A 23,226-nucleotide genomic window follows, 5' to 3' on the forward strand; every position below is an offset into this window, starting at 1 on the left:
TTTATTTTGTAATTTCCCAATTATATTCTTACCAGGAAATACACAGGAAAATGTGACAGAATGTCCCACAGTTACCAGTAGTTATTCATGTTTCTCCATAAACACCTGATACAGTACTATCGTCTCCACTCAAGCAGTCATACATTTTTTTTCACCTTATTTCAGGTTTCCAACGCGTGTTTAAGGTCAAAGGTTTCCAGTTCGCACCCTAGGTGTGGATCCAGACGTTCACCGTACTACAGATGTTTGAACGGTGGAATGGTTTTAGATACGACTTTAAGGATGGCATGAAGGAAGAAAGGAAGGAAGGAAGGAAGAAAGAAAGAAAGAAGACGTGGATGGATGATTGGATGGACAGATAAGGGTCCATTGGATCAACGGATGATGGATGGATGGATCTTTTTAACCATGGGAGAGTAAATTAAATTCAGAAGAATAAATATTTTTCCAAACTCTCCTTTATTTTTCCATACCTAGCCAGACCTGGAAAACACTGAAGAGGAATTTCATACACGTACAGACTTTTCCACACAGCATAGGAACCCTGTTTTGTAAACTGCTGCTTTCTACAAGTTTCTGCACTAAACGTTTCACTTAAAACTTTCCCTCCCGAATTGAGCTCAGATCGAAACATATTTCGGAACAATCTTTTCTTGGTGCCAAATTGGTCATGTTCTCTGTGCAAGAACACTCAAAGAGTTTTGTCTTTGATTTTAATTCCCACATGAAGCATAAGGACCAGAAACAGTGAAACTGGTTTACTTAAAACTGTAAAAACAACAGTATTCCTCTGGAGCTCAGTGCAATCCTAAGCCACGAGATGGTGCCATTTACCCACCTCTCTCGCTCCCACAACTCGGGGGAGGAGTCAGCCTCTTCATGCTTATTGGCTTTGCACACACACACACACACACACACACACACACACACACACATACACACACACACGCAGCCTCTGTCCTCATCTAACAGTAGTCCACTCCTCCACAGAGATAAATACGCTGCATCTGCTCCAAGAGTATTGGCTGAAAACAGACCCTTCTCTGAGCCAAGAAGGGATAAAGATTAAAATGTGTAGGATACTGTTTTTACACAAAGATTGATATAGAGCCTGTGCTGGCCAGTAGTTATTTAGGTGTATCTAGCTATAAAACAGTGTTTCAAACACTTGATGAGGATGCTGTCGTTGTGGAAGCCTTTTCTGGCTGAACAAAAGCAGCCATTTACACTTAGTTTTAACTCAAATATCAAATAGTCTCTCTCTATTTTCCTTTCCTTTAATTTCTCTTTCCTTTCCCCCACCCTTGTTTTGAGAGATGTTCAGTGTTACAAAGAAATCAGTGGAGGAAGCCCATTAGCCACCATGTCAAAAGTGGCATCAACCCCGATATTTCTGCTGGTGTATCATTTACCCAATTGGATAAATGTGTGTCTTACTTTGTGTGCAACAACAGCAGCATGTGTGGACAAGATGGCTAACTAATTAAGATCCAGCAGAAGGGGAGGGGGGTTGCGGTTTTTGCCTGCGGATGTAAAGTCTTTGCTGGACACTCCTGTAGCTGCAGCAGTAGGCCGGAAGACCTCTGGCTGTCAAAAGGCATCTCTGTCTCCATCAGAGTCACTCCAGGCTGAGGCCACATCCATTGTCAACGTCACACTGTTTCCATGGTGACCGTGCTGGGGATAGCATCCCCCCGGCAGATGTCAGAGAGTTAAGAAGTGCGAGTAAATGAGGTACAGGAGACCGAGGGGCAGGTACCTCTGTGGGATTTTCTGACAGTGTGTCAGAGAGTCTACAGTCGGGCTAACAGAGGTTATGTGAGATATGTTCATACAAGCCTTGCAAAATTATTCATACCGCTTCAAGTTTTCCACACTTTGTCATGTTCCATGATTTTATGTGGTAGAACAACACAAAATATTGCTGAAAAGTGAAGCACAAGAAAAATGTCAAATGTAGTATGAACATGTGAAATTATATTTATCGTTTTATAATGAAAATCAGAAAAGTGATAAGTGCATTTATACCCAATCCCCAGTCAATAGTTGTATGGACTCTGGGGGCAGAAATTACAGTTGCAAGTATTTAGGGGCGTGTCTCTACCTGCTATGTAGACGGAAATTCAAACCTGATTCTTTTTGTAAAATACTTCAAGCTTAGTCAGAGTAGATAGATAGCATCTATGAATCTCAAATTTAAAGTCTTGCCATATTTTCTCACTTTGACTCGGTCTGAACTTTGACTAAGTCATTCTTACACATAAATATGCTTTCATTCATACTATTTCATTGTAACTCTGGCTGTATATTTAAGGTCGTAGTTGTGCTGGAAGGTGAACCTTGAAGCTATTCTTAAGTGTTTTGCACCTAGTTTTACACCATACATAGTGTAGTGAGGGTTTATTTATATAGCACCATTCATACACAAGGCAATCAAAAATGATTTACAGGAAATGAAAGGAAAGAAGAAGGAAGACAAATATAAAAATCTTCTAGTTTTGCTGAAATGAATGCAGACACTGCATAAAAAAAACAAGGATTAAAATGCAAATTTAAAATGCAAATCAGAATCTAAATTTAAATGCAAAGTCAAAATTTTAATAAAAGAAAATCAAAAAAGTAAAAAGTAAAAATGAAAAAGATGAAAATGTAAAAATTCAAAGAATGAAAAAATGCTGAAAAAAGAAGAACACAAGCACAGTAGCAAAGTAAGCTGCAAAGTGCTGAGCAGTCGCTTACCTCCCCAGCCTTCAGAGAACTATGCCTTTGTAGGATGAAAAGGTTCGGTTTTGATCTCATCTGGTCAAGGAACCTTCTTCCACATATTTGCTATGTCCCCTGCATGGTTGTAGCAAACTGAAAATTGAGCTTGCCATGAATTTCTTTCATCAATGGGATTCTTTCAGGCACTTTTCTGTAAAAGCCAGATTTATAGAGAGCATGGCTAAAAAACGTACTGTCAACAGATTCTCCCACCTGAGCAACAGATCTCTGCAGCTCCTCCAGAGTTACCATAGACCTCTTGGCAGCTTCTTTGATTGTTTGTTCCCCTTGTCTTGGTAGATTGATGAATGTGCCATACTGTTTTAGATAATGTAAAGACATTTCTCTGTGAGATGTCGGGATAGTGCTTTATAACCTAACTCTATCTTGAACCTCTTCAAAGCTTTATCCCTGACCTGTCGGCTGTGGTCCTTGGCCTTCATGAGGCTATTTGTTCACTAACATTCTCTGATGAACCTATGATGCCTTCACTGCACATTCATACTGACACTTGAGACAACTGGGCTCCATTTACTGATTAGGTGACATCTGAACACAGCTGGTTGCACTAGATTTTATCTTTGGCTATTGGAGTACAGGGGGCTGTATGCATACGTACGCTGCATGTTTCAGATACTGATTTGTATAAAATTAGGAAAACTTGTGAAAAATATTTTCCTTCCACTTCACAATTATGCTATACTGTCCTATGTGTGGGTCTATCAAAAAAAAAATCCCTATACATTAAGGTATAAACTGGAAAACATTAAATGTAAAAATAACAACAATATACACTGCTCAGTTCAAATTTTATTATGAAAATCATTTTGCAGAATTGATTATTGTCATCTACATATATATATATATATTTATATATTTATTTCTATATGCTAGTTTCCATTATTCAGAGGATGCATCAGCACAGTATATCTTAATAGGAAGACTATTGCTAGAATAAATATCTACACATTAAAATTGGCTGAATGAAAAAAAGTTCCAAAAAGAGAAAAAAAAAAAACTTTACAAAAGGAAAAATGCTAAAAAGGATTGAACTATTTGCCAAAATTAAACCCATAACTGTCAAAAAAGAATTTCTTTGCTAAAATCACAAAGATGTTTTTCACAGTTTGTGTCCTTGTTCTCATGCTGGCTGGAACACCAAAAGGGACCATGCAGGAATGAAGAGCCAGAGCGACAGGATACTACCAAACTACATGATCCGCAAAGTCAATGTGCCACCACTTCACGCCCCGAGCCCTGCTCAAAACAGCCCATGAGGATCGGAGGTGATCATACAAGATCATGGAGAGGTCAGCAGGAGTCGGTGGGCTTGTTTCTTTTTTTAAATCTGTGTCCTGCAGCTCTGTTTTTTCATCTGAAACTCAGCTGAACAGGATTATAAACTGGCTTTTCTTGGGAGAGAGAGGCTCAATAAACCACAACGTTTGTAACGTATTTTGTAATGTATCTTAATCAATCATTTTCATGCTGCTTTGGAACAAAGTCTCTTAGGCTGTGCATTGTGAAACCTTTCGTGAGCAGAAAGTACCCAGAAACATGTGGCTAACCAATGGTTACTACAGTATCTGTTTGCCACCAATAACAATGTCTATACAGCCCCAAATCGTTACTTTTATCAAAAAAATATCTAATAATACAAATAATGTTGAGAGTTTAATGTAATAAACTAATGTAATTAAAAACTATAATTAAGACTTGACAAGGTTGCTCAGTGTTTAATCTGTAATTTGATCAAAACTAATACTTTTAACTATTAACTACTGTAAAATATGTAATTTACTCATTGATTTTGAACATTTTAGATCTCTGTAGATTTCACTTTTTAAAGATATGTAAGTAGTTAATTGCCTAGCCGGAACATAAAGTCCATGCCTGATTGGACAGTAAAAAGAAAGTTCACCCAAAATCCCTTCACTCTCCTCTTCCTTCTTAGAAATGTTATATCCTTTGAGCATTATTTACAGCTATCTTTAATCTGATTTGAACAGGGTCAGTTTTGTCATAGACAAACAGCGGATGTTTGGTCAGGAGATGAAAAAAATGAAGTGAAAAAAGTAGGTTTTGCAGTGTGTGTGTGTATTTTTGCAAGCGTTGCTGATTTGAATCTGTTTTAATATCAGTCACAAGTTCAGACATAATCTTTTGTTACCAGTTTTGTATCTTTCATATGTTTTAAACAAAACTGAATTTAAATGAAAGCGGTAACAATGAAAAGATGTAAATATTGTGCTATTTCTTGGCTCTGTCTACTGGTTTCTGACACTTTTCCATTTAAGCAGTTTAAAGATTTCCGATTTTATTTTTGCTATAGTGGGATATTGCTTACTCAAAAAAGCTAAAAAATGTTAACATTTCATTTTTAGTTAACACATAAGGTTTTTGTTGGGTTGAATTGATTTATTCTACTAAACATAACATCATAAAGTAAGATTAACTCATCTTTTTTGCTTTCAAATAACAAAATACAATTATGTGGAACCTGTTTCATAATATTTTTTTGAGAATAACTACATCATTTTCCTTTCAAGCATTTTGAGTTTGGATTCATTATCTTGTCAACGACTGACAAGCTTCACTTAAAGCCTAATTTTCTGACTCCGGGTCACATCTAAGCATGGTTCTCCAGCTGCAGTATGGCAGAGAAGAGGGGCCTGCAGAAGACAGTGAGAGGAGCTGAAAAGACCCTTAGGCTGTCCCTACCCTATGGCTTGGATTTGTTTCAAAGCCGCTACAAGAAGAGGGCACTGAACATCGTCAGAGACTTCTCGCTCCCTCTCCACGAACCTTTTGAATGGATGTCATGTAAACCATACTTATGTAATATTTTGTCCTCTAATTTGATTTCGATTCTGGATTTTTGCTAAACAAAAAATCTGACAATTCATGATTTCTTTCCCATTTTTGAAAATTTATTTTATGCATTCAATTGCCTAAATGTCAGATAAAAAAAACCCACAGCATGATAAACCTCCACCATGCTTTACTGTGGGTAGGTTTTCCTTTTTTATTCTTTAACCACATCTTACATTATACAAACAAACCTAAATAAACTAATACTTAAAAAAACGAATACTTAAAGAACCTAATTTTTAAATATTATGTTATTGACTAATACCCATCCCTTACTATCCAAGTTGTTTTTGTTTTCTTTATTAGGTTTTAATATTTATGCTTAAATAAATTAACTTACTAAAAGTAATAGAAATGTCTTGTTCTAATAAGTCCAATTTGGAGGTCAGATGTCAGAACAGTGGCATAAAATATCATAATTATACAAAACTGGTTTATTTGCATTTATTAATGGTGCTAAGATGGCATCCTTCCTATTCAGCAAAGACAATATTTTGAACCAGGACTATACCTCCAGTATGGCTGTTGTGTGTCTCTGTGAGTAATGTTGTGTTGCACCAGATGCCCCTTGCAGAACCTGTGGGCATTCTCCAACAGTAAACCAAAAATGCCAAACATATCATTAGTCCGAACAGAAAATACAACACTCAGGTGTGCTAACAACCAACTCATGCAGGCCGAAGTGTACAATTGCAAAAAGGTGACTAAGTGCACATACATGGATGATCTCACTGTTATGCACAGACACATGAGCAGATAAATGAGATGACACAAGCCATGATTGGATGGGTACTGATTCTTTCAAGTATTTAACTCGCTCAGTCCACATATGCTCCACGTGAACACCATTTCTTTTCACTCGTGGGAGCTCAACTGAACCCTACACAGACCCTGGCGAGCACAGTTGAATTTCAGATTTTCACACCATGTTTATTAATAGCCTGGTTGCCTCCCTCGCTCCCCTGTTCTGCCATCCATCCAGTTCTCACATGCTGCCTCATTGTTACCCCCACCACCTGCTCTCCGGTGTATCATATTCCATGCAGGGACGTGTACAATAGCAGTCTCCTGTTAACGTCAGCAGAACAACAGATTGCACAAACATGCGCACGCAACCTGGCATTTGCGTAAATCAACCAGGCGTGTCAAGCTGATTTTTATGCAGTATGTGCCTCTATTAGATTAGATCGGTTCCCAGAGGTGGGCCTAAAAATCATTGCGCATGTCCTGTCAGCTGCACCCCATCTATCTGGTCTCAAAAAATGTTACAAATGAAAATTAAGCTAAGCATCCCTGGCCTTTAACATGTAAAGGGTACGTTTACAAGGTAATGTTGGAGTTTCAGAGGACCTCACATTAGTGCAAAGTACAACACAGCAATAACAACAAATACATTCAGAAAAAGAAAAAAAAAGTAGTAACAGCCATGAAGTGGAACCTACTAGTTACATATTCACATCTTTGCATCTAACCGAAAAATCTGAAGAGCTGATGCATCATTAGCAAGATGACATGAGCAATGTTATTAAACAGAAAATTACAGTACATTGCAACTAGAGTACCAGCACTTCCTGCTTACAAAGAGTTTATTTCCAGAATGATAGTGTTACAGCTTTTTTATTACATGGGCAACATCTTACTTGAAGCGCTTTTCAGTCCACAAGGACAATGCGTATTTACAATAACTACGCATTTGAAGCATGTTTGGGTATGCTGACAGGTCATTTCACTCGATGCTTTTAAATGTGCTGATTAATAAGCAGGTCTTCAAGTAAAATGTCCCCCTAAAGTGCCCAGTCGTTGGTCCTGCTGCACAAAAACACAGAGGTGGAGACGGACGAGGAACAGTTGCTGTGCTTTTTGCTTCTTTTTTTTTTGTTCCTCCCCAATGAGGGATGAATACAGTTAAAATGGGTTGTCATCTGTGTCTTTGGGTTTAAAAAGTACACAAGCAGGTTATCCTTGACACTAATTGTTGTTAAAAGCCTAACCTGAGAAAATGGAGAGAAAGTGAACAGATACTCTGAATCACCCAGCTCAGATTACGCTCTGCAAACACAGCCAACCAATACCCTGTTGCTCAGCAGAGCCACAACTTCATTGTGCTAATGTACTGGACAACTAGAACAATGAGAATGACAGCAACCTTTGATGACATTACACTAAGATAACAAAAGATATCGAAACAAAACAAAAACATGAAAAATGCACAGAAAGATATGTTCGGAAAATGTATTGTGCTTTCGGTTGTCCTGTGTTCAACTTTAAGAAACTCCTGCATGAAAAGGGTGTATGTGTGTATAACTCTCTTAATATATGTATACACTTTGGACTTACAGTAGATCTTTTAGGTGGAGAAACATGGCAAATTAAATATGTGTGAGTGTAATTGTGATATAAAGTGCAATATGAGGGCATTTAAGCTGAGTGAGCCCTATTTGCCTTCATGTAGTTAGTAAACAGTGACTATCAGAGCAATTTGCTCTTATTGACAACTGCATGCGTGATTCTTACATGCGTGCGTATCCCGTCTTCTGCTTCCCATTTGTGGACAAATGGATGAAGATACAGTAGCAGACAAATCCCCGGTAAAAGATGTATAAAATAAATCCATATTTTACTGTATTAGTGATTCTGAATAAATAAACTTTTAAAATCTTGTCTTTATTTTTTGGCAATTGTTTAGCATGAATGGTGCAATGGGCGAGCCTCTACTTCTCCCATCCCAAACCTCCGCTACAGTGAAAGTTGTGAAAATGTAATTTTGCAAGATTTCCCAATTGGACTTAGCTGAAGGCAGAGCTCAGACACTCCAGCTAAATGAAGCGAAGAAGTCACAAGATAATTTATACCTCACCTAACATGGGCTCAGTGTTACAGCCAGCAAATATAGCCTAATCTGCCTTTTCTAAGCACCAAGCAGGGGGCGCCTACTCAACACGTGGGTCCCAACTTCCCATTGACTGCATATACATACAGGCAATAAAAAACGTATTCATGACGGAAAAATAATAAAAATCTTTTATATAGTGCTTGTGCGCCCTCTTCCATTGCCTGGTTATACTTTAAAGCGTCTTAACACATCTGTACCAGAAGTTCAAATTTGTCTGCTCTGTATTTATAATCAAACCAGCAAAGGAGAAACAAGATTTGCAGTTCACTGAATAATCTTCATGGAGCATGTTTTTTTATGTCATCCTATTTTTTCCCTCCTTAGGTGTGCTTTGAATTTAAGGATTTCTTTCCCACTTGGCATGGTTCTTAAAGATCATTATAAAACAAACAGACAAGAAAAAGGCATAAAGAGAAATTTTCACATGAAAAGTGCCAAAGCAAGCTGATATTCTTGACCGCTTCCCATGTTTCCATTCTTCTTTCCAGCTTGGCAATGATTATCCAAGTGTACCATCCTAGTATACAAGGCAGCCATGTTTTTCCTCTGTCCTTACGTGAGTTCCTCTTCCTCCTCCTCTGTTATTCTGCACTTTCTGAAAGTTTTAAAAGGATTGTTGCATATTTTAGTGTACAACAAGACACATCCTCATTTCCGATGATGATTTTTGGAGGTTTGGTTGATAAGTGTTTTACAAGACCAGCTGATAAATGAATCTTTTTTTCCATCTTTGAGGAGGAACAATGAGATGAGTCATTAATGTTTCAGACTTGAGTTGCTCCGTTTCTGTGACTGGACTGACTGTGAGTTGAGGCTGAACATGTTTAGGCTAGATGGAAGATATTTACACATCTCCATGGTTATATACATCAAAGTCCACTGTTGTGGCTCTGGGACGTGCCTGGGTTGTATGTTCTGCTGAGTGCTGCTCATGCTGGCAGTCTCAGATGTGTGATTCCCACATTTAGTAGCATAATGGACCAATTACATTTTTACCTGATGACTGATCTTAAATAAAATAAACAATAGCTTTTTTCTAAAGTTGCTGGAATAGTGGAAATGCAGTAGATGGAAGTGATGGGAGGCCGAGGAAGAGTCTAGGTGTGAGCAGAGAAGCACAGATTTAGAGGCCAAATGAGATAATAAATGGTTTCAACTAATCAGGGAACTTTATTCTGTTTTGATTATGGTGCCATAATGTGATCATTCTGAGATTTTACTGCACGTAGTTCATCCAAATCTCCATAGGCTCGGTGTTTCCATCTTTACTTGTCTACTGAACATTTCTTTGATTTTGTGCCACCTTCTCACCTCCACCCACTCAGCCAAACACCTCTGAGTATCTCCTTCGTCCGGATGTGTTGTGTTGTTGAATTCCCAACTCAAACAAACGGAGGATGTGGATAGTAGGATTCCTATTGCCATCGCAACATTTTTGCTTTGATTTGATACAAAGAGTCTCTTCTTTGTCCTGTCCTTCTTCTTTATCTCTCCTCTCCTCTCCTCTCCTCTCCTCTCCTCTCCTCTCCTCTCCTCTCCTCTCCTCTCCTCTCCTCTCCTCTCCTCTCCTCTCCTCTCCTCTCCTCTCCTCTCCTCTCCTCTCCCGGATCTACATCACGGTACATTTGCCCTTCAGTCTCTCTGCGCGGGACTGCTTCCCAGAGCGCTTGCCGTCGATGTTGAGGCTCATGTTCCTCTTCTTGTCCAGATTAAGGAGCTCCTGGAAGAGCTCTGTGACATTGTGGTTGGTCTTGGCCGACGTCTCCATGAAGGCGCACTTCCAGCGGTTGGCCTGGTCCTCCCCGTCCTTGGTCTCAACCTCACGATGGGTTTCATCACTCTTGTTTCCCACAAGCATGATGGGGATGGACTCCACATTGCCTTTTATAGCCAGAATCTGCAGAGGTAAAGAAAAAAAAGGTGCATAGAAGTTCCTGTTTTGATTTTCAAAGTACTGATTACAACACTTAGGGGTATCAACGTAAAATAGGTTTAATACAAAAGGATGTTATGCTTTCAGGTTTGCATTTGTAATAGAAAACTGAAAACATCTGGAGTGTCTAATAACACATTCGATCTGGAGGCCTCAGTTTGGGCTTGGAGCACATTTCTAAGCCAAAGGTATAGGCTGAGAATGACCAAAAAAAGGTAAGATATGAGTGCCTGTATGTCCATGCCAACTCTATACACAAATATCCCCGAGCACAGAGTTGAACCCAGGACCTTCTTGCTGCAAGGCAACAGTGCTACCAACTGCGCCACCATGCAGCCTACACAACCCATGTCACGTTAAAAACCATACTTTTTCTTTCAAGTTCATCAGAATGCACTGGCAAAATAAAATAACAGTACAACACATTGCAGTTTGTCTGGAAGTGAAAAAGTTATTGAAGTATGAATATTTTTGGAAAAGTACTGTATGCTAAACTACATAAGTTAAAAAGACCCAATGAATCTATACCCTTATTTGGCTTTTGAATGTGATCATTAACCAAATACATCAGTATCAATCTTATATTAACTTAATATTTAAAGGCACACTTTGTTGTTTTTTAAAAATACAATCAGAGCACAGGGCCATTTAACATATAGACACACACCTGTTGATAAATGGGTTTCAGCTCCTCCAGAGACTGTTTGCTTGTGATGGAGTAGACCAAGATGAAGGCGTGGCCCTTGGAGATGGAGAGGCGCTGCATGGCTGGGAACTGGTGGCTGCCTGTGGTGTCTGTGATCTGCAGGGTGCACACGCTTTTATCACAGCTGATCACCTGCCGGTAGGTGTCCTCCACCGTGGGGATGTAGGTGTCCCTGAACGTGCCCTTAACGAAGCGAAGGACCAGGGAGCTCTTCCCCACCCCTCCCGCTCCGAACACCACCACACGGTAGTCGTTGCTCTGCTCCGGCATTCTGCCTCTGCAGGCTTAAGACAGTATTGTACCTGAAATATCAAAGATGAGAGCATTGAGAGGGGAAAAGGGTGAGAAGGAAAAACTGAGAAAATCATAGTTTTAATAGGAGAGGAAATGAACTGTCCATTTCGGGACAGAACTTAAGTTAACAATACATACGGAAGAACAAAAAGACAGAATTTTGCCTGACAGCCATTTCTAAAAAACTAATATAAAATGTTCTTAACAGTTTTATAGATTTTTAACTTTAACCATAAAACCGTAGTTTTGAAAAATTACTACTCAAAACCCCTAAGTAACAAAATGGGAGTTTATCATTTAGCTTTTGAATAGGTTTAACACATTGTATACTGTACTGTGTACCGAAATTAATCAATAGATCGGTGACCAAATGTGATCTAAAACTTGTATTTCCATTTTATTTAGATCCAAGCAACCAATAAAGCACACACCAGATATTCACCATGGGCATATATTAAACAAACAGATAAAGTAAGTATTCCTGCAATAGCCTTTCCAAATAAAAGTTTAGAAAATCAGACACTGTTTTACATTACTGTGTAAATTTATTTTCATATTTTAACACTACCTTCAATACCTTGTCGGACACTTCCTTTATGTTTTTTTTTTGTCTTTCGTTCATTTTTTGTATGTTTGTATGTAGGCCTCTCTAATACAAACAGTGATCCGGTTATTTGCATATATGTGAATGTGCAGCAGTAAACAATTCCACAGGAGATTCCTCATCCTGAAAGGTGTAATGCTGAAAGGGGCACCTCCACCCAGCTCTCATCAACCAACCAACCCACCCACCCCCCCAGGCAACGAGGCAAGAAGGCAACAAACCAAGCAAACAATTAAACAAAGAAGAATGGATCCAATCAAGCAACCAACCAACTGAACAAATAACCAACCAACCAACCAACCACCAATTTTCATAAAGTGGGGTGGTTTAAAGTTGAAATTTCAGCCACGAACGAACTGCTGGTGTTATATTTGTCAGTGTTGGATTTAGGTCTTCTTGTAACTAATGATTGTTTTGATTTTTGGAAAATGTATCATCGGTCGAGGTGATCTCCTCAATCTCCGCACACACAATCTGTTTCTATCTTTGTGAGTTCTTGTATTTGTTGTGCGGCTCCCTCTGAATGTGCAGTTTCTGTGCCACCATTAATCCTCTGCAGTTCAACGCTTGCTTTAAGGTCTCATAATAAGAAACTCCCTCAGATGTGATTATGCTGCTCTGCTGCAATAAAACTGCAAATTGGCATCAATTTAATACGAAATAAGTAGATTTCTGTCATGCTTGCACGACAGGAACCAACAACTGATGTGCAGGGCATCTGTCATTTCTAAATGAAACAAGTAACGGAGTTCAAAATAAATGGAAAATCTGCGAGCGCCTCTTGAGCTTTAAACAGTCTCCCTCTCTCTTTGGATATGGCTGGTGTAACAACTACACTGGAAACACAAGCACAGTTTAATTTACAGGAGAGCCCATGGCTTCCCCTAATATGCCTGCAGCATGGAAACTGGTAATTGCTGGTCAGAAATAAAAAAGGTAAGTGTTATTAAATGGCTCCTTGTTTTCCTAAGTTTATGATAAAATCTGTTTAGATACAATCTTCTGCCAAAATCAGTTCTGACTAATCCTTAACCTTTCAGAGCTTTTAGTTGATCAAAGCGTTTCTCTTTTAAATCTTGGCAGATTGCTTTAATGGCCGTGGTAATGGAAGTGTCTGCTGCCTGATACAGTTTAGTTGTTTGCAACATCACTCTGACGCAAATCTGAATAAACAGGCGACACTGCCAGGAACGATGATCATCTGTGTGTTCCCTCAAACTCTTGGTTTCAATGAGGCCTTCAGTCATACTGAAGTATCGTGCTCCAAGCTGTTAGATCTGCTCAGCAAGCTCTTCTTCATGTCAAACAGAAAAACTCACACACACACACACGCAAAGACAAGTTTGAGTTTGATGACAAATGAATATGACTGAAAATGTTTCGCAAAATTAACAGCTACTTTAAATTACATTATGTATCAAAGTCCTGTGCCTTTTTCCACTAGGTGAGATCGGTTTATCAGTCTCATTAAATACCAATTCTTTAAACTTCAGAGAAACACCAAAGTAAGAATGGCCTTTGTTGATTAAAGTATCTCCCTGCAACGTAGCTGCACTCCCATCCACATGGTCATTAAAAAGTAATAAAAAGGCAGAGTTTCGGAGAAAAATCTCTATTTAAAGTGATGTGCAACCTTAAATTGTTAAGAAAACTTTCTGAATTTATATTATAAAATAAGACCATTCAAATACGAAATCTGCTGACATGTACGACAGACATTCAAACAAATGGTTTTAGATCATAACACATTAGCGTCATATCTTGGGCAATCCCAGAAACCTCATCTATGGGATAAAAGATTATTTCAATCTAAAGTCCTGGTGAAGGCTTTTTGCACAGCCATGATGAAAGTAACTGAAGTGGTGAACAAGTTCAGATCTCAGGTGTTTGTTTACTTGGCATGTGCCTCATTGCTATAGTTTGGACCTGTTACATAACATTGGGCTCTTTATAGTTTCTCAAAGTATTTTTATTTTTATGATAATTCAAATGACTGAGTAGGTACAGGTCAATGACGTCGTTGTTCTAGCAGGGAACTTCAATCCGGTTTTGGAGCCAGAAAAGTTTTTGTTGCTTTAGAATCAGTCATTATAAAAATGTCCCCAGGAATAACAGTGGCTCTTTGATCATCTTCATCACCTGTATTCTCTCATAAATAGCTGGTTGAAACTGGAACAAGAGTTAGATTTAAGCATTTAGGTAAGAATCTTTCTGTTAGTTTTTTAATTGGTAACACTTTGTGTGTGGACTGCATGTCGGCGGAGTTGTAGCACTGTTGCCTCAGAGCAAGAAGGTTCAAGTCTGGCTGGGGCCTTTCAGTGTGGAGTTGCAATGTTCTCCTAGTGTTCTTTCTGGGTACTTCCTAGCACCATCCAGAAAAATGCATTTAGGTTAATTGGGTTGCTGTACATTGCCCTTAGGTGTAAGTGTGTGCATGCATTGTTGTTTGTTCTGTGTGTCTCTGTAATGGACAAGCAACAAGTCCATGTTGTGTCCTGTCTGTCAGGAAAAGACCATAAACCAGTTTTCATCTTAGCCTGTAACTTAAATTATAAAAGCTACAGCGAGTCCATTACTGGTTAAAGTCACATTCTTTATTACAACAAGACAGCTTGAACTGCATTTATAACAAGTGAAATTTATTTTATTGGGAAACTGAATTATGTTTGGTTAAGTGTCATCAACACAAATGAAAAGCGTGGTTAGATTTACTCCTAACAAGTATACACAAGTTTGTGTAAGAAAATAAGTTAAAGTTACTTGTTCATGTTTTAACAGCAGTAGTAAAAGACTGCATACTTAGTATAAATTCCACTATTATCAAGATTTTTACTTGAAAACTATCTGTATACCTTGCAAAATTGCATTACTTGATCACAGCATTCTGATTGGTAGACTGGTAAAGGAGGTGGGATTGTCTGGTTCTGTATTAGATTGATTCAGATCTTATCTGGTAGACAAGGACTACTTTGTGTCATTTGGAAATTATACATTTAGGTTAAAGACGGCATGTGGAGTTCCTCAAGGTTCAAATCCCTAGTTCACATTATGTAATACTAAAACATCTCTTACATATTCTGCAGAAAAAAACTCAATATGTCTGTGTCACTGCATGGATGGATTTGGGGCTAATTATAAACATTACTGTTTACTGCAGCTTTCTCATACACACCAAATATCATTGTATTAATTTGTTTTTATGTCTTTTGTTTTTGTCACATTTTCATCTTTCAATTTTCAAACAATAATTTAATTTATGACAGTAAAACAGTATCAAAAGTAATCAGGCCCTATGTGAAAAAGTAATTTCCTTCTTGTTAAATCCTGAATTAAATGTAACAAATAACAAAAGCTGAGTTTAATTTTATTATCCAAATCCAGATTGGTAGTTGGCTGAAAGATCTCGAAAAGCAACACATCATGATCTAAAGATTTTGCAAGAACAGGTGAGAAACAAAGTCATTGACATCAATCATTCCGGAAAGGGTTACAAACCACTGAAAAACAGCGAGAGCCATTATCCACAAGCAGTGAAAACATGGAACAAGACCAAAATCACTGCTGACTTGGAAGAACAAAAGTCATGTCTCACGTATGCCAAAAGCAAATATCTCAATGATCCCCAAAACTTTTGGGAAAATATTCTGTAGACTAATGGGACAAACGTGGAATATTTTGGAATGTGTGCCTCCTGTTACATCTGGTATGAAACTGGCAAAGCATTTCAGCAAAAAAGCATCGCAATAGTCAAACTTGATGGTGGTAGCTTGATAATTCTGCTCTGTAGCAGAAAATGTTAAAGAAAATGTCTGGCCATCCGTTTTTGATCTTAAGCTGAAGCACACTTGGGTGTTTACTGCGGGACGATGATCCAAAGCATTCCTGGAAGTCCACATTTAATAGCCCGGAAAAACAAGCAAAGAAAAAGGGTTCTGGAGTGGTCTTGTTGTAAATCTGATAGAGATTTTGTTCATGATTGAGAACTGTCCACCCACCCATGAATTAAAACAATTCTGTAAACTAGAGTTGGCCACAATTCTTCTATAGTAACGTAAAAGACTCATTGCAGGTTATCATAAGTGCTTGATGGAAGTTTTAGGGTGGCACAAACTATTATTAGATTCCTTGTTTAAAAGGGCAATATGATTAGTTTTTGTTTGATGTTAAAATTTATTTGATGATCTGAAAAATTACAAAGTGATAAAAAAAGCAAACAGAAGAAATCTGCAAGGAAACACAAACTTTTTATGACACAGTAATTTCATTAATAAATTTACATTTTAAATGTTTTATAGTTTTTTTATGCAGTAAAGCACATTGAATTACCTTATGCATGAATAGTAGAATTCAAATGTTCACATGTCCATTTGCATCTATCCGTCTGTTTATCTTTCTCCTGCTTCCTGAGCATCCTTTTGCTTTTTCCATCCTTTACTCTCCCTCCCTTGGTCTCCATGCTGGTTGATCAATAAACTAAGGCCCTCATGGTTCTAATCGATGGACCGAGCTTCTCTGGGCGCTGGCAGTCTGTCATCCTGCCTCTCTGTTTTATTTTGAGCCATATATTTCAGCTTCAGCTCATCAAAACCATCCTCCGCTTCCCTACCCTCTTCTGTCACCTGTGCTAAAATTAGCCGCCTCTCTTCCTCCGTCAGCAGCTATTACTGCACACACAGGTGCGCCCTCGTTTTGACACACATACTGTACTTCCACTCTTTTGCCGTTTGTCCTTGACATGGAGCCTTTGAGATTGATGGCACTCCACCCCAACATGAGCCATCTCGCCACATTTTGCCTCCTCTCCTCCTGTTATATTTGAAATGAGAGGACCGCAGTTCCCTGATGAATTAATGGTAGGCTTTAAAATGCATCTGAGGCAGTGCAGCCAGACTCCATTAGTAGATAACATTGGCACAGACCAAACACGTTCCTCTTTTCTTCTCCCCACTGCAGATGCATTGCAGGCTTCTCTGATTTATATTACAGAGAGCGCAAAGAAATGTCACCTTTAGTAAAAATATGCACATAATTTGCCTCAGGAGAGCCACTTCCACCGCAGCATTAAAGAGGCGCATTAACCAACATCAAACACAATGCCATTCAACAGATCAAGAGCGTGATTAAATAGACACCCACAAAGCGGTCCCATGGTTTCTGTCAGTGAAAAGGTTTTAATCAGGGTGCTCATACTGGAATGCTCTGAATACATGACTATTTGCTGATGAGTGTTTTATAGGATCAACAGATTATCAGCTGAAATATTAGGTACTCTTCTGGTGGTGTGTGTGTGTGTGTGTGTGCAGAGAAGAAAATGCTTGGCATAATATCCAAAAGCTGCAAAACATGTTGGTGTGTGTGCATCTGTGCAGTGAAGCAGCAAATTCCCGGTTCTCTGTGCACATTGGCTCAGGTTTTGTTTTTTAAAGTGTGCATGCATGCATTTGATCGCAGGACGTAATCAGCACTTTTAGCATGGTAATTTAAAGATTCAGGCCTTTTTTGATTAGGTTTGAGCAGCCTGTGGAGATTCAGTTCATAAATTTTAATTTTAGACTCAGTGATGCCTCACTGCTTTCGCACCTGATTGATCGGAGTCGGTCTTATATTTCCTACAATGACAGATATTTTTCTCTCCATCTGCAGTGTGTTTGCAAGCATGCAAAAAAAGAAACATGTTTTTTTTACATACATATAGAGCTAAAGAGGCCAGCCATGTCTCTCAGCAAAATATGGGAAGTCATTAGTTTACAAAGTTGCCCACTGAAAGAGCTTCAAAGCCTTCAAATACATATAAACTGAGCCTTTAGCATTAGATGAATACAGGCAAAAGGGTTATGTTTATAATAACTTAGAATACACTGTTAATGTGAGGTGGCTCAAGGGATACTCCACCCTTCATTCATTGTTTTTGTTGTATTTTACTGAAGCTGTAACAATATCAAATAGTTTTGCTTTTGTATGATTTTGATTGCCATTGATTTTAATCATTGGGATTTTCAGTGAAGACATTTCAAGAAATGTTTCGTTTTTGTCCTTTCTAGAAAGACTATGTGCAAAAACTAGTGTCTTAAAAACTATTTCAATGCAGACCAGGACTAGAGGTTGTTGTGTAGCTAGCAATCTGTCTACTGTAATTAGTCTGTGTACAGGGCACTAAAATTGGCTCTAGCCCAGGGGCCCAAACTCTCCTAAAACTGGCCCTGGATCTAAAGGGTGACGATCTGTTTGCTACCAAAGGTAGAAAAGCGATTAATTATTCTTTTAAACACATCATATTTTGACAACACCAGGAGGTATTTTTTAATTGCTTTTTAGAATATTGAAATTCTACTTTAGTTTAGCTGCCTTTAGGCAACTTTGATCAGATGCCAACGTCAGCACCATTAACCAGCAACAGTGTTTTCTTACAGTGCTTGCACTTTGCACACTACAAGGGGAATTCTTATTCCCATTGACTGGACATGCAAATAAACAGAAAACTCATTCAAGGGTGTGAACTACTAGATATATTTTTATTTCCAAGAGCTCATGCCAGCCCCCAACAAAATGGCACCATGGGTGGTGTGCCAAATTGCCTATTTCAAAAACCACTACTGCCTTCAGAACCTTTCAGTACATGTGATATGCCAGTCTCACTGTATTCAGCCAGTAACGAGTAAAGTGCAGCCAATAATGGCTTCTGCATATGAACCCTTTCAAAGTACATTTAACAGTTATAAATAAGCCTGTGTTAAATGTCATCTAAATCGACCATTAAACCACAGCACTCACAGAACAGCCTTTTTCTTTGGGTGATTCTGCAAGTTTAGGTAAGATGACTACTAGCTTAAAGACACAAAACATTTAGTTACTCACTGAATTACATAACAGGACTGCTTTGCATTATTGACTCAACTGATGTCAGATGGAAATTATGAGTGTGCTTCTCATCTGTGTCAATCCACTGTAAAGTATGACATTTACATGGAGCATATCTGCTTCACAATCCAAGACACTAAGGCACTGTTTGCTTAGGAGCTAATTACTGAGCTTAACCTACTCTGTGCTTCTACACTGCTTGGAGTTGACCCAATTCCCAGGAATTAAGTTACCAACAGTCTTTGGGCTATAGACCACCTGGATCCTAAAACTGTATGACACAGTAACAATCAGTAAAAGTTATATTATTACTGACAATATCAGTTTTAACTGACTGATTTTTGAAGATCCCACAGGTTGCAATCTATAACATCACGTAAAGTTCATGTTTCAAATTTCTATGACAATCCTTCCCTTGGTGTGAACGGGATGGTTGTAAATATCAACTTCGATGTGAAAACTGATAAAATATCATAGAATACATGTGAGTTGAATTATTTATTGTGAATTATTGCATTATTCTAACTAAAACTGGAAGTAAACAGCTGCAGTGGGTTTTCTGTCTAAATTTATTAGGTAAGGTTTGACAAATTGATCCCCGAAACGTCTGATCAAAGAGCATAACCTTAATCATGCTGGTTCTGTGCAGCAGTAGTTGGTGTCAGAGTGTGTATTAGTTCGGCGTATTAGAGATACCTCGGGATCCCTGGGCTGCTCCTTCTGCTCTCTCAATATGACTCTGCTAATCCCTCAGCCTGTTGTCTGGGACACACACAGAGGCAATGCTAAGTGACAGCAAAGATATGCATCCTAAGAGCAGTCGTGCTTTATTTACTGAAGCTTTTTTGTTTTTTATTTGATTTTATTTTTCCATACAAGCCTATGACTACATCCTCTGCAGGCCCTGACACAAACAGCACTGCAGGTGGGTGATTTGGAAGAACCCCTGGAGTGGCAGATTAAAAACCTGGGGATGTCGGTCTGGATTGATCCTATTGATCTGTTAAACAAGGATCAGTGGATAAAATAATACCAGTCGATTTCTGTAAGGTTAATTAAGGTCAGAACCAGGTAATCTGACTGCATCCAGTCCAAATGCAAAGAGGAACTATTTATTTATCAATACTTTTAAATATGGACATGTATGTCATGAAGGGGAAGTATCGGATCAGCAAGTCAGAGAAAGCCTGGTCATGTTGTAGTCACAGAGGAGCCATTAGTGACTGTGATTTCTTATGCATAAGACCAAGAAATAAGCTGATACCATCAGTTTAACAGAAAAACTTTAGCATTGATCTTTTCCACAGTAAAGGAGACATTTAGCATATTCTTAAGATGTATTCATGGTAAACGTGATTAGATTGCTCAGCACTCGTACCTCATAACCACTGACAACATGGTCCAGCCTGTACTGGTGACCAGAGGGAGGATGAACTCCCACATTCAAAACAGGCAAGGGTGATTTATATTTTTTAAATGGTTATTTTAAATTATTAGTACTACATATTTATAAAGGAGAGCATCCAGAATAATTAGGCATCTGGACCCTCACTTTCTTGGGTCTGGTAATTACAGATAAAATGCAATGCTGGTAGTATTTAAAATGCTCATGTTTAATGTTTGAAACATTTTAAATAAAATAAAAAATAAAAAAATCTGTATTTTTATATATTTTGGAAAAAAAAGAATGGTACCTTTTTTGTTGGGAGTAGCTCATTAAATGTACAGTGATTTTCACAATTTTACTTAAACCTTTTTGGGTCATTCGACACAATGAACATCAGTCCACTCATAAAAATAAAATCTATTGTAGATATTTTTGTTGAGTCTTTTTTTGAACCTCCATTCCTTACAAACATGTTTGTTCATCAAAAATCCAGGAAATGGTTTCTGACAAGTCATGTTTTATTTTTTATTTTTGCAGTGCCCCTTTATGTCACATTACAACCACAAACTTCAATGCATTTAATTTTGATTTGATGAAATAACTTCTCATAGATACTTCCTATGTGTCTCTTTCAGCAAATGCTTTCTTTGTGTGAGAATTCCATAAAAGACAGCTCTGTAATGTGCTCAACAAATAGTTGTCATGATGACATTGTCCCAACTGAGCTGTGGATCCCGTGTCTTTGTACATCTGTAGTCGTGCCAAACTATTTCTATTGCAGCGGGACTCTGTCAACAGATTCCCCCACCTGGGCTGTGGATCTAAGAAGCTGCAGAGCAACGTAGCTTCTGTTATTAATGCTCTTCTTTCGCGACCTGTCAGTTTAGGAGGGCAGCCATGTTGTGGTAGCTTGGTGGTTGTGTCATACTCTTTCCATTTTTGGATGATGGATTATACAGTGGTCAATGACATTTCCAAACCTTGGGAACCTAACTCTGCTATAAACTTCTCCACAACGTCATCCATGTCCTGTCTGCTACATTCTTTGGTCGTCATTATGCTCTTTGTTCACAAATGTTCTCCAAATAAAACATTGAGTACTTTATAGAACAGCTGTATTTACGTAAACTGGGGTTAAATTACACACTGATTAGGTGACTTCTGATGGATTTCATTCTGGGGTATCAGATTAAAGTGGTTTGAATTCAAAGGCACAGCACTCTTTTCAGATTTTCATTTGTAAAATTATTTTAAAGTCGTGTATCAATTTTCCTACCACTTGATCATTTTTGCACTACTTTGTGTTGGCAGATCACATTAACTACAAATAAAATACAACAAATACTAGTTTTTGGTTATAGCAAAATGCAGAGAAGCTCAAAGGGTAAAATACTTGATCGTGTGTCTCATAGGTTGTCACCTTACATCAAGCTACTATTTCTGGAAAGGATCCATCATCATAAAATAAAATCATCACCATCTAATATCAGCCACTGTTCTCATCACCTTTATGTTCAGAATCAATCCCTTCTTCAGGAGCATCATTTCCTCACTTTGCTCCTGGCTGCTACCATGTATTGAGTCATTTCTTCATCCTGCCTCAGCAGAGAGGTGTATGTTGTTACGCAACTGTACCGTGACTATTCCACGCGCGCGCACACACACACACACACACACACACACACACACACACACAGACAAACAGGGCATGAAAACAGTGTCCCATCACCTTTCCTCCAACACATGCACGTTTAATAGAGTCTGTATCTCTGCACTATGCTTTCCACCACACTCTGCAAAGCTTTACTCTCGGGATTTACTGCCATAAGTCTCCTCCCCTCTTTCAAACCCTTGCAGCACACACACACACACACACACACACACACACACACACACGCATACATGCATGTTTGCATACACACGACGGGAATCGCTTACAGGAAGTTGAGTCACATACGCATGCACACATAGAGAATTCCTAAATGTTTCACAGTTTTATTTTGCACGTCATATGACGGCTCTCCTCTGCAGTCACGGCACTGAAAACAAACAGCGCATCGGATGTGGAGGAGGAGACACTTAAAAGCCCAGATCCAGATGGAGGATTAACCGTGACATTTGCCACAGAAAAGGACGAGTTTATGCGTCACGTCAGCGTCATATATGCATGTCGTCGTGCATCTTTCGCCTGTGCTGTAGTGAGGAAAGGGTGGCAGAAGAGGGCTTGCCGTCGATCCGCAGATTGGTGCGCAACGCCATTACAGACCACCCCACTCTGCTCGGTTCATTCATAAATACCAGAGGATCGCCATCTCGTTGCGGTGCATCATTTGGAAGTTGCAGCAGCCCCGACCCACCTCTCTTCTCCACCACACTTTACTTCTCAAAGCAATAAAATAAACCTGACCGTGTCGCCTTTTATGCCCTCTCACACTCCTGACTGCTCACCGCCAATATGGCTGTGCGGGCATATAGGCAGCAGCGGCTATAGAATGAACAAGATCGAGATTTTCGAACAGAATCGGGACTCATAATAGGAGCCGATATGTATTAGTCTAAAACAACAGCAATGGTTTGAATAAATTGAAGGAAAACAGTGGGAATCCTTGTGCACGCAAACATTCAGCAGCCAGGCAGAAAGCAGAAATACCAACATCTAATCTGCGCGTAAAGAGGCGGTGAAGAACAGCTTCATACCTGGTCGTGATGGATTTTTATATACACGGCTCCGCTTCAGGCTCGTCCTCGGTTCGGAGGGGTCAAATATAAAAATCTTAAAGCATTTTTACACGATTCATGTAGAGCTCATGTCGTCCGAATCCCAGCACCACCAACACACTCAAACACACGGAGAAACACGCACACGCAATCTCAGTCTCTCTGCTCATCTCTCTCTCTCTCTTTCTTTCTCGCAGAT

At 38.9% G+C, this 23,226-nt stretch overlaps 1 protein-coding gene across 1 annotated transcript; it reads right to left on the reverse strand.

Moving 5' to 3' along the window:
- Positions 1-3,553: 3,553 nt before the first annotated feature.
- Positions 3,554-23,226, reverse strand: diras1b (DIRAS family, GTP-binding RAS-like 1b). The gene is made up of 3 exons (XM_047345844.1): positions 23,007-23,226; positions 11,128-11,468; positions 3,554-10,424 (listed from the first exon to the last, which is right to left on the reverse strand). The coding sequence occupies exons 2-3, from the start codon at positions 11,434-11,436 to the stop codon at positions 10,137-10,139; spliced, it is 597 nt and encodes a 198-aa protein (XP_047201800.1). The 5' UTR covers positions 11,437-11,468; positions 23,007-23,226; the 3' UTR covers positions 3,554-10,136.

This window comes from Girardinichthys multiradiatus, chromosome 19 (assembly GCF_021462225.1).
Source record: "Girardinichthys multiradiatus isolate DD_20200921_A chromosome 19, DD_fGirMul_XY1, whole genome shotgun sequence".
Taxonomy (NCBI): Eukaryota; Metazoa; Chordata; class Actinopteri; order Cyprinodontiformes; family Goodeidae; genus Girardinichthys; species Girardinichthys multiradiatus.